General features: G+C 35.3%; 2 protein-coding genes across 3 annotated transcripts; one reads left to right on the forward strand and one right to left on the reverse strand.

Moving 5' to 3' along the window:
* Window positions 1–779: 779 nt before the first annotated feature.
* LOC106169292 (sorcin) lies at window positions 780–5,669 on the reverse strand. Its single transcript, XM_013548705.2, has 8 exons — window positions 5,457–5,669; window positions 4,787–4,922; window positions 4,584–4,608; window positions 4,281–4,302; window positions 3,425–3,575; window positions 2,828–2,956; window positions 2,348–2,421; window positions 780–1,810 (listed from the first exon to the last, which is right to left on the reverse strand). Exons 1-8 carry the CDS (start codon window positions 5,667–5,669, stop codon window positions 1,784–1,786), a joined length of 777 nt encoding a protein of 258 aa, XP_013404159.2. The 3' UTR covers window positions 780–1,783.
* LOC106169290 (histone acetyltransferase KAT2A) lies at window positions 5,597–18,625 on the forward strand. Of its 2 annotated transcripts, none has more exons than XM_013548704.2 (18): window positions 5,597–5,729; window positions 6,138–6,346; window positions 6,628–6,751; window positions 7,058–7,203; window positions 7,455–7,544; window positions 7,785–7,966; window positions 8,292–8,483; window positions 8,771–8,883; window positions 9,374–9,550; window positions 9,884–10,020; window positions 12,830–13,038; window positions 13,469–13,595; window positions 13,974–14,084; window positions 14,367–14,510; window positions 15,004–15,158; window positions 15,504–15,567; window positions 15,831–15,915; window positions 16,270–18,625. In XM_013548704.2, exons 2-18 carry the CDS (start codon window positions 6,143–6,145, stop codon window positions 16,461–16,463), a joined length of 2,454 nt encoding a protein of 817 aa, XP_013404158.1. In that variant the 5' UTR covers window positions 5,597–5,729; window positions 6,138–6,142; the 3' UTR covers window positions 16,464–18,625. The 2 variants fall into 2 exon arrangements, with proteins under 2 accessions (XP_013404158.1, XP_086868921.1); XM_087012795.1 differs by having other exon boundaries at window positions 9,887–10,020.
* The last annotated feature ends 24 nt before the right edge of the window (window positions 18,626–18,649 follow it).

Raw genomic sequence — 18,649 nt, forward strand, 5'->3', positions numbered from 1 at the left:
TAAAATAGCCTTCACTCATTGAGTTTTACCTTGGATGAAAAATTAAAAATAAATGAGAAAATAATACAATTCAGAAGAAAACACCACGTGAATTATGTATGCTAAAAATAAGTGTAAAATCAAAATAAAGCCACAATGTAAGTGTGATGCGTTAAAAAAAAAAAATGCCCACCCACTAGCCCACCAATGAAATTTTGGTTGTGAAACGGGGCAAGTCAAACTTAGGGCCTTCTGGACTAACGCCCTTGGATCCAATTCCCTTAAATACCAGGTGTCCCATAGTCTACTGGAGTACGTAGATGGGCCCAACTCTACTTGTATAATTACTAGCTTTTCTGTATTTTACTCAATTCCAGGAGGCTTGTCATTCAGTTAATCTGATTGCATTCAGCAAGAGTCCCCGCAGAGTTGGATCTATCTATGTATACCAGTGGTCTCTAAGGGAATGGTGCCTAAGAGAAGCAGCTCCTCTCACCACAATTTTTCTCAAAATTGGGCAACTAAATTTCCAGGAATACCTGACTGACAGATCTAATCACATTATTGATCTGATAAAAACAATTTTGGGTGCTGTAAATTATTTTAATATGTATTGAAGATAATCAGAACAGCTTTTACAATTTTTCAGACATCTGATCCGATATGAAAATTTCAGAAACTTTTATATTAAAGCTCAAGTGCCAAATCTGTAAAATAATACTCTGCTGTTAACAAGTGGCTAACATGCTGTATGTTAGTTACATGTTACTATTTATGTTAAGTCAATCAAACTCAAAAGGTAATATTTAATATTTTATTCACTCACATTAATTTCTATAAATAAATAATAAAAAGAAAAAAAAATGGACAGAGAGATATAATGTGAAAGTGAAATGAAATGTTCATTAAAAAATTCAATGCATGTACAACAGATACTTAGTAACAAATAACCAGACATAAATTATATGTCCACATCATTTAAAACCTTCGCTTACACTAGCTTCCCTTGATCCTTAGTAACCATGATTCCAAATCTCAAAGGCCCATGTCTTCAATACTATTACATGTCACAAGTCGTGGTATAATTAATGATAATATACATATTAATAAAAAGAAAAATAAATGCACATATTAGGACTTAATATGGAAAATTGATGCTGTCAGAAAGTAATGCTTACAAGGCCATGTTAACCATACTGACCTTTTCACCTTAATAAACTGATTGTGCTTTGTGTCATTTGCCAATTAAGTATATGGTCTGACTTTCGATTATACAATGAGAAATATTTTCATAAAATAAAGTCATCTATATGCCTGGTGCAATACCAATATCACAGCTGCCTCTCTTTATCTCCCTCTAAAAATAAGTCACAACCTTTATAGAAACTTTGTTTACACAGAAATTAGACATCAATGAATTACATAGTTACTTCACAGAAATATTCGTACAATATTTACAATTGTTGGTTCATCTGCTGAATTAAGACCTCATATCTGAGCTATTGTAACTTAAGAAATAAATAGACCCTTCACAAAACTGATATCATATGAGAAATACCCCACCCCCAATGCTTCATTTGACGTGCTTGTTCCCAATTTCAGCATATAAGTTTGTATCTTACTAGTAAAACATAAGATAAACAACACAAAAAATTATGCTGGAATATGTAACTAGACTTGATGTTCATGCTGAAAGTATCTTAAATATACGGTACATGTACCAGTGCATGCAAGCACTCAGTAAATTTATCCAGAAAAAAAATATTGGTATTCTTCTCCAAAAGACTGGAAAACTGCTAGCTTCTTACAGGCACATTGTACATTGCAGAAACTGAAAAAATAAGAAATGAAATAAAATATAAATATTTTTTGGTTATGTCAAATTGTTGCATGAATTTGTAAGGTACCAGTATTTTATACATTTCTACTAGATAAAACTTTTCTATTTTCACAGCAAAAATAATTCATTTAAAGCCTTTAAGTAAAGGGATAATAACTCTTCATTTTCGTCAAAAAACAAATTTTCCTGGAATAAACAACAGAGTACAGCCATCAATGGAGGTCACGTGGTCTAAAGACAAGCTCAGATGTCAGAATAATAGCTATAAATGCCATTTTTGTGGTACAACAGAATATATTGAAATTTCTATGAGTTGTTCACAATGTTTTCTTTTTTTGTGAAATATAGATCTCATACAAAGAGTCATTATCCCTTTAAGTGTATTACATTCTGGCCTAAACATTAAGAGTAAAATCCTGAACCATTAACTCTTTTATTCTGAAATACTAGTAGATTGCACTTCTTTGCTATATATTTAATATATAGATGACTTTAAAATGAAGGTACTTAAATCAGAATAAAGCTTACATCATCATAGCTATAAGTGTATTGTCCTGTTTCATGCCCCCTATTCATTTGTCTATCTCTAGCTCTGAAAGCCTCTGTAACGAGAAAAAAGATTTCAAATATATATATATTGATAAAATAAATGATAACAAAAATAATTAAGACAGAAAATAAGTATATCTGTTCATAACTAAATGAATCATAATGAAAATTATAAACACTGCAAACAATTGTTACTTTTACTATATCATTTTCAAAGTTTGAGGAACATACCACAAGTTGAAAATGTATTTTTTTTTCACACATTTTTCTGGCGACTCAGACATGGGGAAACTGTCAGCCAAACCAGCCATGACTGCCAATTTTTGAAACTACAGGTCGACTTATAATATGTAATTGATTGTTGGGAACTTGCAGCAAGTGTCAAATTAAATCCCAAATTCAATTTTTGTAATTGTTTGTATAAGTCCACTGTCTTTATCCCAAGCATTAAACACTGACCTGTGTAGGCTCTTAATCTGACACTAAGAGATACAAAATCATCAAACGCAATCAAACATTTTCCATCATCCATGGCAGTTGAATAACGCTTCAAGAGCGTTGTCATTGCTTGCTGAGACAGCTTGTATCCTAAAAAGCAATTAAATGAATTAATGGATAAATTACTACTAGTATTTATAAGCTTCAAGAATGTTGTCATTACTTGCTGACAGAAAACTTGTCTCCTTAAATCCATTATGGGAATTCATGAATAAATGACTACTACTGCTAGTATTTATAAAAGCTTCAAGAGTGTTGTCATTGCTTGCTGAGATACTAGTAACTTGAATCCTAAAATCAAAGTATTTTTTTTTTTGCTTTGAAAACTTTGTCAAGCTTGAAAATGGGTTGCTGAATAATTTTTTACAAGTTTGTCACTTAATTTGGCCAAGGCATTAAAATACATTCTAAAACAATTTTTAGTGTGACAAAATTTTCAAGTCTTTACTGTATGCTGCAGACATTCTGAACACATGCACCAAAACGAACAATGATTAATGTTATATGTACTCAAACAATAGAAATTGTTTAATAATATTTCTTTATAAGTTTACTTACCATACTTAGTAGATATGATAGTGTGGAGTTCTGAGGCCTCTATATACTTAGACCTGTTGACATCATATTGGCAAAATGTCTGGTACCAGTATACCAAACACTTGAGTAATTCGCTGAACTCATTCCAGCCCATTATACCATTTCTGTCTCTCTGATATATCAAGTTAATATGCATACAATACAATACAAACCACAATATATATTTACATTTGGTGGTGTTAAAAAGTGTGTTTTTTTTAAATGACATGTAATCACCATCTGCAGCTATGTGCATATACAAAATGAGCAGAGGAAGAATAAATATGAGCCCTGTTACAAAACAAGGACTCAATGGTGACTTTAGGGAGTTGGAGAAAATTAATTTAAAATATATTTTAAGATTATTAATAGGGCAAGCAAAAGAGTTTTCTATACAGCATTTTCTACATTAATTATTATTGAATATTTTCAAAACAATTCAAATGTCTTCAGATCTTATTAAAAAAAAAAAAAAATATATATATATATATATATATATATATATATATATATATATATATATATATATATATATATATATATATATATATATATTCAGATGACAACACAAAGTAAAATAAATCAAAACCAGATGGTAAACACTGGTAGGCTTTGTCAACTTCACTAATTTTTTCACTTCAAAATGCAAAACCAGTGCACATGTGTGTACATTTGATTCTTGTGCTTACCAACTGCATGTTAGTGTTAGACCTTATAAACAGGAAAAAAAAAGAAAAAGAAACTGCAGATAATTTCAGAACCTCATCTGTCCCAATCTTGTCACTATTATTATTATTATTATGACGTGCAGCTGTTTCATGTGTTTTTAAAAGGATACATCCAACATGGCAATCATTATCCTGTACAAAAAATAATTAAATATTTTTAATAATAATAATAATATCCAGGGCAGGGCAGCAAGTAGTTTGAAATGCCATTTTAAATTTATCTGACACACTAGGCTGAACTGATTTATATGAAATATATATATTCCTTAAAAAGGCAAAGATTAGAAAACACAATTTCTTAAGACGATGTAAATTACATAATGAAGGCTCTAAATTTATGACTACAATTATGAAGAATAAAAAGGAATTATTCAATATGCTGCACACTTCTTTCTAGAACTGAACATACTCACTTGCATAGCTCAAGACTCCAGCTAACTAAAATTAAAAAAATGCAATGATTGAAGAACAAAATCAGTTTATGCATATATTACCATAATTTGTGATTTTTAGTTTATATTGATTTAGCACTGAAATATTTTAAAAATTTGAAGTGTAATCCCTAAATTAATCTGAAAATCAGGCTTAATCTGAATTAAATCTATTGGCAGCTTACTTCCATAGTAATCTCTTATGTTTTTGGTTTCATTCAATATTTTGCAAAGTGCCTCTCCTTGTATTCCCCCTAGTCTTTGGGAAGCATAACTCATGAAGACTTGCTGAAGAGTCTGCTCTGTACTGAACTGCATAGCCTGAAAGAATTAATATATATTTGTGCATACTCACATTCATTTAGGATTGATAAAAATTGGAAACATTTTGTTCAAAAAGTATAATTTAGAAAACATGTCCAGTATTAGGAACATTAATATCTATCTTTACATTTGGGATCAAACTTAATTTTTATACCTGTACTTTTAAACTGTTGATTTTATTTTCCCTGTTGAATCTATATTACCCTCCAACAGACTGCTTAGCAAACTCAAATATATTAAGTTGTTAATGGAAACATATATGCCTTTAAACCTTGCCAGATGGGGGTGGGGTGGGGGATAAATGATGGGGGTGGGGTGAGAAGGGGGATTTAACCCAAAGATCTCTACCTTTAGAAAAAAAATGAAACAATAAACTAAGACATAAAATATTATACATGGAACTAAACATGTTCTTGCACAAGTGAATATTCATACAATGAATAATAAATAAACAAATAAGTAAATAATAAATGCATTAAATTACTTAACTAAAAAAAAAAAAACATTTGGACTTTTATTTGGTTTCCCCACCTGCCAGGCATTGGTCTCAAACACGTTCTTGTAAAACGGCTGATGGTAGCTCCCGTAGGTGGCACTGGCCTGTGGAGGCGGCTGGTGCTGGTTGATCATGCCGTAACCATGGGTAGGTTGGGGCTGGCCGAACTGCTGCTGTTGTTGCCAACCTTGCGCCTGACCCCACCCTCCGCCCTGAGGAGGAGGAGCTGACTGGCCCATCGGATACATGGTTTTCTTTTGAGTGTTGACGAAGTTGAAAGTCAGTTTACGTCTTCCCAGCAACGGAAAGTAGGTCAAATTTGCTCCGCAGCGAATGTGCTTGCAACAGTATTAATTGAGTTTTCTTAAGTTCACATAAGTTTTCTCAGTTTGCATTGCGGATTTATATTATATATATTTATTTAGTTAAAAAGATATTAAAATAATTCAATGTTAATGAGAAAATTATAATCCCATCGTTAAAGTGCAGAATAACCACTAACCTCGTAAGGAAATTGGAAAATAAATATTATTGCTACTGTTTAGAAACTTGGTGAATTTCTTTACCACGCGTATGTTCCATGTCAAAATTGTATACTTTGAAGGTGAAAGTACATTCTATCTAAACTTGAAGTAAAATAGGTATTTATTGCTGTCTGAAACTCTCGACTTCGGAAAGTCTCAACTCCTTTCGAGACTCATTGTTTTCATATGCAGCCAAAATGGCTTCCGCCGGCAGAGGTGGACAATCCCCATTGTCTGGGGAACTTGGTTCCCGTCCAGTGATGGGAGGGCAGGTACAAACATCCACTGGAGAAATGGGGAGGCCCAATAATTTGCAGCGCATTGCACAGAAGAAAGCACAAGTCAGAAATTACCCTCGCAACAAAAAATTGGAGAAGTTAGCAGTGTATTCTTCGTGCAAGGTTAGCATCATATCCATTCCAAACTCTGCAGACTTCATAGACTTAGTGCTAATATTCATGTTCCATATTCACTTTGTATATATGTCGGTGTTCAAGTGTCATAGTTTTCCCCAAACACGGAAAAGCAAAGTATGATGGTCGATACGTTACCTTGCCAGAGAATTTTAACACACTCTCTCTCTCTCTCTCTCTCTCTCTCTCTCACACACACACACACACACACACACATACACACAAGACTGCTTTTGGATATAATTATTACCCCTGTGGTTCTTTCACAGTCTGAAGGGTGTAAGTGCAATGGCTGGAAGAACCCAAACCCTCCTCCCACACCATCAACGGTGGATGTATCTCAGCCACTGGCCAGTCTGACTGACCCCTGCAGAAGCTGTGGTCACACTTTAGGTAAGGAGCGTAAAATGAGTATGATCCTTGTAAGTAAACGTTTTAGCTAATCTATACAGGATTTGCAACTCTATACAGGATTTACAACCAAAATCGACAAAATTTTCCCCAGGAAAAAAAAAAAAATTATCCTCCATACTAGTTATTACTCAACCTGTCTCTGCACTTGAATTTGAGATTTTATTCCATTTTTAATTCCATAATTTAAGTTCTAAATGACTGTCCAGTTTATTAGTTGTGATCAAAGTAAGAAGTGAAATAAATTGTAGTGTATTTATTTTCTATGGCTTTGTTAATTTATTTCAGGTTGCCATGTGTCTCATCTAGAAACGGTAGTAGAGGAAGAATTAAACCGTCTTCTTGGGATAGTTGTAGATGTAGAGAATCTTTTCATGTGTGTCCACAAAGAAGAAGATGCAGACACAAAACAAGTTTATTTCTATTTATTCAAGGTAGACAATTTATTGAATATTGTAACACATTCTAGATGGAAAAATTGTCTTAGTTGATCTTGCAAAGCAATTTTTTAATTAAATTGTTTTACAAATTATTTTGTAGTTTTGCATATATATTTTTTTCAGTGAAAGCAATGTTTCAACATAACAAGATTGTGATTTCATCATTTGATTAGTGTGAATTTTTCTGAGAATAAGGATTGAAACATTGAAACATTCTTATTTTGACACAATATTTGGACTTGCAGCTTCTGCGAAAATGCATATTGAATATGAGTAAACCATCTGTGGAAGGTCCTTTAGGAAACCCACCCTTTGAAAAACCCAGTATTGCCAAGGTTTGTGTTCATAATCAGAGCAAATTGCTGTCTGTGGATTTCATTAGAGATAGTATAACTGTCTTCTTCACTACAAAACTAATGATTAACATCGACTTACTATATGATTCTCTTTGCTGAGGAAAAATTGTTTGTCTAGAAATTTGTAAATTTCATATTGAAGAACAGTGGCAAATGGAGAGACTGTTCTTTGATAATGCATTAAATTCTGAATATTAAGATTTTATCTTGGTATTGCAGGGTGTAACAAACTTTGTAGTTTACAAATTTGGCCACCTTGCACAGAAAGAATGGCAGACTATGTATGATCTGGCTAAGATGTTCCTTCACTGCTTGAACCACTGGAAGTTAGAGACACCAACAGCACGCAAACAGAACTCTCAAACAGATGATCTGTCTGCGTACAAAGTGAATTATACAAGGTACGATGTGATATTGGCTCTTACTAAAGATTTGAATAGCAAACATAGAAAAAGAGGCAGACCTAAGACCACATGGAGAAGGACTGTCGAAGCAGAGTTAAAACAACTGGGAGAAAGCTGGTGGACAACCCGACACCTGGCTAGAGACAGGGAACAGTGGAGGACCTTTGTTGATGCCCTAGACGCTTTGACGTAAAAGGAGATAGTAGTATAGTAGTATAGTAGTATAAAGATTTGAATGAATTAGTGGAATTAGTGCATAGGTACATTTGTTTGTATAGTCTCTGCAGTAATAATTGAGGGTACCACTTTAACTTTTCCCCAGATGGTTATGCTATTGCCATGTGCCAGCGTTCTGTGACAGTCTTCCACGCTATGAGACGACACTGATATTTGGCCGCACACTGCTGCGCTCAGTATTCCAGACAATGAGGAGACAGCTGCTGGACAAGTTCAGAGCTGAGAAGGATAAGATGCCACCGGAGAAAAGAACACTGGTGCTGACACATTTTCCAAGGTATAGTCAAGGATAAAAATATTATTTTATTTTATTTTATTTTAAATAACTGATAAAGAAGCAACCCTTACAGATAAACCACAGTAGATTGAATTTGTTGATACTAATGACATAATACTAAGGCCAAAATTTGAATAATATAAACATGTCAGATGTACAGGATTATTGCTTATACAAATTGATTTTTGAAACAAATATATTCCATTATTAATTGTTCCTTTTCATCTTACTACTATGGCCAATAAATAACAAGAAAATTAAAAAATAATTTAAATGTGAAATTCCAGGTTTCTGTCCATGTTAGAAGAAGAGGTGTATGGTGCTGCCTCTCCTATCTGGGATCCTGAATTTACACACAAACCTGCAAATATTTCCAACTCGCCACCTGCCACACCCACAGGTAAATGTCTCCGTAAATATCCTGTCCAAGACAGTTCCATCATCACAACAAATACAGTGTATCTTCAGTCCAGGGCTCCGTAACTTGAAAGCATCACAAATTGCACAAGCGTCTCTATTCCATAATTCGGCATATACTCGCCCCATGAAGGCCCTGATAGCCTCGAAATGAAAGGTGATTTCCAATGCGCGATGCTTTCGAGATACAGAGCCTAGAATACACACACATATGCAGGTTAACTATTTCGATTCTCTTTCACGCCTTTAAGGTGTTGGTCTGTTACCTAACAAGGTGAGAACTGTTCTGTTTCATATATTAATACTCATTTCATTATCACTTTTCACGAACTTATATATTGTATTATGGCCCACAAGCACTACATTGACATTGATGTGTAACATATATAAACAGTAACAGAAAAGTAGTTTTTCATCCTTTCCATAAATAATATTGGTCTTTGCGCATTTAAAGTGTGTTTTATTTTTTCTAGATGTGTCATCTCCCATTGTAACATCCCCATCTGGTGCCGGTGTGAGCGGCTTGGCAAGGTTCCAGACTTCCGGAGTGACCACGTCCACAGCGTCCAGTCTAGAGGGGTTTACGCAGATCAATGTTAGTCCTGGACTCATTAGTGGTGCTAGGAGGACATCTAAAAGCAAAGATACAGGTAGGTTTGCTGTATTGTGTCACAGGCCCAAGATACTGTCATACCTTTCACAAGTGGATATTTGCCTTGTCACTCAAAATTGAAATTGATATTTGCTGCCAAAGGCAACAACGAGACTTCACACTGTTTCTCATTTGAAACAATATTGTTGATTTTATTTGAAGTGTAAGACATATATATTTTTTTTTAATTCTAAAAAATCAAGTTTGTGTGTCCCAAATCCAAGTATTATAAGTATAATGTCTATCATTGTAGAATATGACTTAATTTTTTGGGGTACTTTGACTTTTATGGCTTCTCCAAGAGTTATACAACCAGTGCACTTTATTTCAGCAGAGAAAAGAAAACTGGAAGACGTGCCAGTCCTAGAAGAGTCCAAGAGAAGACGGATCGATGGTGATGTTCCAATGGAACTAGTCAACCAAGTCATTGCTACTATCTCAGACCCAGATCTTATGTTAGGGCCAGAGGTATGCTCCCTCCCCCACCCTCCCCTTTATAACACATTAAGCTATGATATCATTTGGATGCTTAGTATTTGTAAAATGACATCTGAAAGTTATTTAGAAATTATGTTCTAGTCCATATCTTTTATTACCTCAAATAAATCTTAGTGTTTTTTTTTTTAATGTCCAGGTGTTAAGGCCTCAACTTGAGTAAGATATTATTCATTTGCATATAAACAAATCCTGACTTTAGCGTGACAGATAATCTTTTCCCACACTTCAAAGAACTTTGCTATATGTGAACAGAAGTGCAATGCTACAGGTCTATGTCCATGTCCAGGTATAAGAACCCATTATCTGGACAGTAGTCTGTATCTTGTTAAGAGATGTGATATGGGCTGAGCTCCCACCACAAACAGTGCAATTACACCCTGCCCAGACAACCTGGATATCTTTAAGTCTGTGTTGGCTTATATGACATAGAAAATGGCCTGTTCAGAACTATATCTGACGGTGTGGAACTTTTCATGGCCTGATTATTTTTTCCTCATCATGTTCTGTGTTTGAGGCTGTCCTATAGATGGCAGCACATTATACATATTAGGAGATTGGTTCTCTGATGGCTGCAGGGGTGGATTTTCTGGAGCCTGCTTTTCAGTTGGAAGATCTAGAATGTGAGGTTTTTCTGGGGACTGCCCCAAAATAGGGAAATTGACTTGTCTTTCTGGAGATTGTACATGTGGCATTACTATGGCCTTCTCAGAAGACTGTCTTGCAGGAGACTGCCCAAAAGATGGCAGCACTGGTTGTTTTTCAGGAGACTGTTGCATAGAGGGCAGCCCTAGTGGCTTTTCAGGAAATTGTGTTTCAGGTTGCAGGATTGGGTTAAACATTTCAGGTGACTGTTGTCTAAGGATGGGCAGATCTGGAGATCCTGCAGACGGCAACTGTAAAGACTTCTCAGGAGGTCCCACATTGGGGGCTGCTAGGTTTTCAGACGATTGCTGTACAGATTGCAGCACTTCTGGTTTTACAGGACTCTGTCCAGCAAATGATGGCCCTAAAGCATTATCACTAAACTTCAAAGGCGATGACACTACTGGATTTTGAAGATTTTGTCCTGAAGGTGGCAGCATCAAAGACTCTTCAAGAGGCTGTTGCATCGGTGACAGCACAATAGATTTTTCAGGAGATTCTCCTACAAATGGCAGCACAATAGATTTTTCAGGAGATTCTCTTACAGGTGGCAGCATAATAGATTTTTCAGGAGATTCTCTTACAGGTGGCAGCACAACAGATTTTTCAGGAGATTCTCCTTCAGGTGGCAGCACCACAGATGGCAAAACTGGAGAATCTTCTGGAGGATGTGCAGATGGTAGTAACTTCTGAATAAGCAAACTGTTCTTTGTGGCTTGTGCATTTATCCCATTATAATCCAGTGTTGTTCTAGATGGCAATGTCTCTCCCTTAAAATCTGACACAGCATTGATCCCGGATGCCTCTGTACTGCCATCCATACCAACATGTGATGTATACCTAGTATTTGGTGTCACGGAGTCAAAACTGTTGGCCACAGTCATATTCATACTATTCAGTTTAACACTGTCATTGGTGTGGCAACCTCCTTCTGGGCAACTAGAGGCTGCAGATAGCTTTCTCCCAGCTTTTATGTAGCTGTCTGTTATTTTATAGAAAATCAAAATACCCAGCAGACATAGTATGAAGAAATACATACGCTGGGATCTCTCCGTTCTGTGACTACAGAGTTTGCCATAAGCTGCGAGCCTCATCTTGTGATCTGTCATTTTAAGACCAGTCACGACTATGGTTGAGCGATATATTCTTTTTTGACTAATAAATAAATAATCATATGCTGGTTGGAAGGTCTCATGTTGAAAATTCTTCGAATATGCTAGTTGACTGTGCTTAATATTAGTGATGTGATTCTTTCAGCTGGTCTTATGGTTTTCCTCTTCATTAAATGTATTCATTTATTACATCTATTTTTCCCTCCCTGCTCATTAGAAATTTTTTTAGTATTTTTAGTGTATGTTAGTACATTTTGTTTGTAAAACAATCGTTAAAGTTACTTTTCCTTAGTCTGTTCAATCTGTTTAACTATTCATGATCTGTTATGTTAATTATTCAACTGTCTTCCAGAATGAGGGTATCACTTGGCTTAGTATTCAAATAGTACAGCATTTTCTTTACTTACACTAGATCAAGTAATAACTTGATCATATCTCAGACAGCAGCTCATTTTTTTTTTTTTTTCAGGATTAAGGTTTTACTAGTATGTTCAGACCACAACCTTCATATGTTTTTCTGCAGGGAGTAGAAAATGCAAATATCACAAACACTGTACTAGTATGCAAGTTGTTTAAAACTTATATGCCGCAGTAATTGCATTGTTTGAGTAGGAAGTGTGGTCCATACCACACATTTGCTGGATATAGACTATGCCATGCATATAAACCTTAGATGTGAGAGCATAGATGCAAAACAATTTTATGCTTGATGAAACTTGGAATCTGGGACAGAAATGTTTGTCACTTTATCTTTTGTATTCACCTTCACACAAATGAGCATTATCTTATCCAAGCTTCCTTAGGAATTTAGCATGTACCAAGGACGAAGCTAACTATACCACACATATCAATAAAAAGTCCATATGCATATTTATATGTATGTTTTTCCAGGGTTATGGGACACATCTAATGAATCATTAAAAGACTATCACATTCGACACAATGTTCTACATTTTCTCACATTTGCCGATAAATTTGCACTATAACACAAAATTAAAATATAACACAAATGTTACCTCTTTCAGACCACAGCCTTCACGGCCCACTCGGCCAGAGATGAGGCAGCCAGGATAGAAGAAAAGAAGGGCACCATTGAGTTCCATGTGGTGGGGAACTCTCTCAGTCACAAGCCCTCCAGACAAACCCTGCTCTGGTTGATAGGGATGCAGAATGTTTTCTCCCACCAGCTGCCCCGGATGCCCAAGGAGTACATCACTAGGCTGGTGTTTGACCCGTAAGTCATAGTTCACAGATGAAAGTTTCATATATATTTGCTTATTTATTTAGAAAAAAAAGTTTTTAGCTTTCAGAGGTCCAGTTTCAGCTGTGATAGTCACTGTGACTAATGTACATAATAGACTACTAGTCTGAAGATGATATTTATACATTTTAGAAATCTTCCTACTTAAGAGAAAATTATGAAAAATGTGTTCAGAGTTGGAGATGAAAGTATTTCATAATTATTTGGACATTCAGATATTTGGACGATTTATCTAAACTTCCTATATACAGTTGCATGCCTTCAGTTCTAGCATTTTTGGAATTTTTTTAAAGATTTACTTTCATCTCTGCAAAGTTTGTTTTACTTGATTTCTTTCCAAGAATGATATCAAGTGAAATCCATTCCACTGTGTCATAGGCTTACACCACCTCTGTTCTTCCAGTAAACACAAGTGTCTGGCCCTGGTGAAAGATGGCAGGGTGATAGGTGGAATCTGTTTCCGCATGTTCCCAATGCAAGGGTTCACTGAGATCGTCTTCTGTGCTGTCACTTCCAATGAGCAGGTTAAGGTAGGTCATGATTGGGAACAGGTAAAAAAGACTTGGATAAAACTGTTTAAAATGCAAATTTAATCTACATTTTAGATTATGTATAAAAAGGGTAGATCATTGGGCAAAAAATAAGCCTGTAAAGATTAGGCAAAAAAATCTAGAAGAAAGTCTCAATTTCTAGAACAAATTGGTTGCTGTCAAACAAACCCAGGAAAATGGAGTGAGTGAAAGAGGAAAATTAGAGGCAAAACAGTTCAGTCTCGATATCATAAGCAGTTGTGTATTGTTTTTGATCCATGGTGTGCTCTGTTATAGGCAGAGATATGATCCTTGATTTCCTAGACCTATTTTTGTTGCATGCTATTCTTATATGAAAATAATGCTGCATTTTTCCAGGGTTATGGGACACATCTAATGAATCACTTAAAAGACTACCACATTCGACACAATGTTCTACATTTTCTCACTTTTGCTGATGAATTTGCAATAGGTTACTTCAAGAAACAGGTAAATTTAGTAACATCTAGATCTAATAATTGTTGCGTTTCTAATATATGTGTTTGTTTAAGTTTTTTTTCTTTTTTTTTTTGGGGGGGGGGGGAGAGTGTTTTTTTTTTTTTTTTTTAATTCTCATTATGTATGATTATGAGTAAAACTTTGAGCAGCATCACATGGAAGAAACAGATGATTAACAATCAATGCTACATTGATTAGTTGTCCTAATTTGGGTAATAAACTTGCTTACTTTGCCCAAAAATTCCTAGGGATCATGTTCCTCATTAACTTCAGGGCTTTTCCAAAGACATCAAGCTCCCAAAGACGGCCTATGCTGGTTATATCAAGGACTATGAGGGAGCTACACTGATGGGGTGTGAACTTAACCCCAAGATACAGTACACACAGTTCTCTCATGTTATCAAGAGACAGAAGGAGGTGAGCACAGAGCATCTGCTTACTTTAATATTGTAACCATTCTAAGGTCTTACTATTGGGTGTCAGACACAAAATGAACTGATGTACTTACACTCATGAACACAGGTATAGTAAAAAACAAATGGACTCAACTCAAAGGTATAACCAATATTAAGCTAAGTTACTACCTACACTTGGTTACCAAAGCTTACTTCCAATACCCTTATATAAAATGAAATAAACTGGTCTTGTGATTCACTTTTTACAATATTATCATAACATAAAAGATGCAGAGGAAGTAGTTTTTTTTTTTTTTTGCAAATTTTTGAACATGCAGTGATAAGAGGAACTAATTACATGCACTAAATTTTTGCAAAAATTGCAGCACTTTTAGATTTTCTGGAGACTGCCCTACAGATGGCAGCAGCAGTCTGTCCGTAATTCAAACTCACACTTGAAACTTGAGCATATTAATTTTTCTACTATAACAATATTTTGAGTTTTTTTCTTTCAGGTTGTCAAGAAGCTCATTGAAAAGAAACAAGAAGAGGTACAGAAAATCTTTGCTGGTTTAAAGTGTTTCAAAGATGGTGTCCGTCAGATTCCCATTGAAAGCATTCCTGGGGTGCGTGAAGCGGGGTGGAAACCCACCATGGACCCAGATTATGGGTGAGAAGCTTATCATAGTCATTGGTCGTGTTCACATCAGGACTCACTTAGACTAGATTGTCTGAAATATAGTTTGAAGTTTTTGGTGGGATAACTGTAGTAAGTGTTATTAGGTCCAGTTGTGACGTCAGTCAGTCTGTTTAGGGTCATAAATTATGGGTAATGTGAATGTGTCTAAAGTATGGATCTTTAACTATGTAGGGACAGTAATACTAAATGAATTAAATATTGGTTTCTGTTTTGTTTTTGTAGGTAAATACCAATGTACCAATGACAAACAGTGCTCAAACCTTTATTTAATTTGAAGATAAGCATTAAAATGCTGTTAATCTTTTTCCTTTTTAGTAAAACTCCCATGGATCAAGAACAGCTGTATGGAATTCTCAAGTCAGTTTTGCAACAAATTAAGGTAAAAATAGAAAAAAACATACAAATTTAATTTCATGAAATGTCACTCCAAATCTGCTGTAATGATTATATACTGCTGGATATAATTTGTTTGTTTCTTTACCTCTGTGGAATTGGTAGTCTGCTGCTTTATAGTGATGTCTGTAGTTATGCCGAGTGTTTTGTTGAAATCATGTTCTTTGGTATCAGAATGCAGGGTTATTTACCTTTAGTTTCTTTTATGGGCTTTGATCATGTAGAATTGTGTAATTAACTTTTTTTCAGAGTCATCCAAATTCTTGGCCTTTTCTAAAACCTGTTGACAAGAGTGACGCACCGGACTACTATGATCATATAAAATACCCAATGGGTGAGTGCATATACCTCCATCTATGTATGGTGTATAAACTTACAACTGTTTATGCCTTGCAAATTTCACCACATGTCAAACATACCTGTATAAGATACTCAAGATGTTAGTAAGGATAGTGTCACTTTTACCTCCTGCCAGGGTTAGCCTGTGCTTCTGATTTTTGTAGTAGTTTTAATTGATTTAACCATATTACCTGCATCAGAATGAGAAATATCTAACTACATTTGCGCAAATGTTTTGATGTGAATTGGATATTCATCACTAGGATTGCATTTTGAAATATGTTTTCTTATTCTATTCAACATGTGAAAAATTGTAACCTCAGTTCTCTTTCTCTCTCTCTGTCTTCAGATCTGAAAACAATGAGTGACAGACTACGTTGCCGCTACTACTGCCACAAAAGACTTTTTATAGCAGATCTGACCAGAATCTTCACAAACTGTCGCACATACAACAGTCCAGACACCGAGTACTACAAGTGTGCTAACAATTTAGAGAGATTTTTTCAAAGTAAAATGAAGGAAGTGGGGCTGTGGGAAAAATGAGAACTTAATTTTTTTTTCCTTAAGGAAGAAAAATCATTATGATGACTAGTGACTACAGGTGCAATAGAATTTTTTTATTCATATTTTGTATTTTAATTAGTACCACCAGTCTGTACGCTGGCGGTACTCATGGTTTTAGTCCCGACCCGTCTCGTACAGCTCCACCGGCTCCTGCAGCTCTGCCGGCTCCGCAGGATGGCGTGGGATACAAGTCACCGTTATCGCTTCTCCGCGAGACCGCGAGGACCTGTGTCCCCATCTCTTGGATTTAGGTCACATATAATCTCAACTTGAACCCCTTGGTTTTTTGTCTCAGTTGGTGCATTGGCCTGTGCGTGGCGTTTGTTCAAATGCACCCTCGTCAAAATTTTTGAAAATTCAATGCTAAATATCTCCCAAACTGAAGGAATTATGGGAAAAAATTCTACAGAATCTTGACCGAAAGTCATATGTGGAGATTCCAAATATGCCCTTGGATTTGACTTTTGACCTTTATTTCAAGGTCAAACAAGCCAAAATTTTCTAAAAATGGGAATTTTCTGCAAAAAAATCTTTGTTTTTGCCAATTTTCAGAAACTACACAGACCTAAGCTCTCATATCATAGTGAGGGGTTACAATTAGGGACTCTTTCATCTTTGGGAGTTTGGGGTCAATTGGTGCATTTTCACGGGAGAAGCAGCCATTAGATGCTGAAACTGAAAACTCTCTCTTATTCTGGAACCATAAATGCTTGAGATGTCTTGTTTGTTGCATTTTGTAGAGCTTGTCAATGCCAATACTGGCAGTAGTGTCCGTTTTTTTGTTTTCAATACGGTTTAGGAGTTACGCTATATCAAAAAGTACAACGTTACAAGACTTAGTGGTGAAAATAAGATTTGAAATACTCCAAAATTAGCAGAGATGCGTCCATAGTTACTATTGAACTTAATTAGGAATTCAAATACTGGCAATCTTATTGTGACCTTGAAATTGACCTTTGACCTACTTTTCACCATGAACTGAACTTTGCAAATTTGCTCTCTTATATCTCGAAAACTGGCAGGGATACGCCCATATTTACTATTGAACATGAATAGGAAGCCATATACTGGCTATCTAACTGTGACCTTGAAATTGACCTTTGACCTACTTTTCACCATGAACTGAACTTTGCAAATTTTCTCTCCTTTACATCTCGAAAACTGGCAAAGATACGCCCAATGTTACTGTTGAACTTGAATAAGAACTCACATTTTGGCAATCTTACTGTGACCTTGAATTTGACCTTTGACCTACTTTTTCACCATGAACTGCACTTTGCATATTCTCTGCCCCTCATATCTTCAAAACTGGCAGAGATATGCCCAGTGTTTCTCCTGGGTTTTCTTTTTATTCAACATATATGCAACGCTGATAACACATTTCAAGGAAAACCCAAATGTCGACTGTCTTGAAAATCACAGGAGTGATCAATATTACAAAAATACAGCTTAATTCAAAAATAAGCTTGATCAGACTATTTTTACAGTTATGCTGTTTTTTCACTTCTTTTTGCATATTTTGAGAACTCTTGTTTATTGCATTTTATAGAGCTTGTCAAGCTCAGCACTGGTGGTGATGGTCGTGACCCGTTTTTTTTTGGTTTTCCATACAAATGCGCTTACTCCAGCTGGTGGTACTATAACAGGAGGCGGTATCGCCTCTCTGATCCTCTAGTTTCTACTAAGAAATGCATTTTCTGAAAATGCAAAACTCTTTAGCAAATAGGATTGGATAATGAAATAAATTGGAAATTTGCAAGACTGGGACTAAAATCCTCCCTTTCTTCTGTAATATGTAATGCCACATATTTTGATAGGAAAATAGCCATATTTGTTTGATAATGTTTTCTGCATAGCAGACAGAAATTATATCTGGAATACCATTGTCAATAATGCTATCTAGATAAAAAATCAATGTACACTGATTTTGTATCACTTTTTTCATGTGTTCTTTTGTTACCTTCTTACTAATTCATTGTTGAAGATTTTCAGCAGCTTTCAAAACGCAATAAAGATCTCCGGTCAGTTCAAACAGTATTTCAACATTTGTGGAACTGCTGTTTGATATGAAAGCTGACTAGCAAGATCTCTGTAAAAGCTTAACATCAATAAGTGAATAAATTAAAGTTTTCATTCCTGCACATTTTACTTTCAGACTTACAATG

The sequence above is a fragment of the Lingula anatina genome, chromosome 5 (assembly GCF_051362555.1).
Source record: "Lingula anatina isolate TDL-2025a chromosome 5, LinAna3.0, whole genome shotgun sequence".
Lineage (NCBI taxonomy): Eukaryota > Metazoa > Brachiopoda > Lingulata > Lingulida > Lingulidae > Lingula > Lingula anatina.

Bases quoted from the DNA above. Each gene is read 5' to 3' on its own strand.
- LOC106169290 (XM_013548704.2), top strand. From the start codon at position 6,143: ATGGCTTCCGCCGGCAGAGGTGGACAATCCCCATTGTCTGGGGAACTT. The intron at 8,484-8,770 runs GTATAGTCAAGG...GTGAAATTCCAG, and splicing joins GTGCTGACACATTTTCCAAG to GTTTCTGTCCATGTTAGAAG. The intron at 13,596-13,973 runs GTAGGTCATGAT...GCATTTTTCCAG, and splicing joins CTTCCAATGAGCAGGTTAAG to GGTTATGGGACACATCTAAT.
- LOC106169292 (XM_013548705.2), bottom strand. From the start codon at position 5,669: ATGTATCCGATGGGCCAGTCAGCTCCTCCTCCTCAGGGCGGAGGGTGG. The intron at 4,923-5,456 runs GTGGGGAAACCA...TAATTCTTTCAG, and splicing joins TTGAGACCAATGCCTGGCAG to GCTATGCAGTTCAGTACAGA. The intron at 3,576-4,280 runs GTATCCTTTTAA...TTGATATATCAG, and splicing joins TAATGATTGCCATGTTGGAT to AGAGACAGAAATGGTATAAT.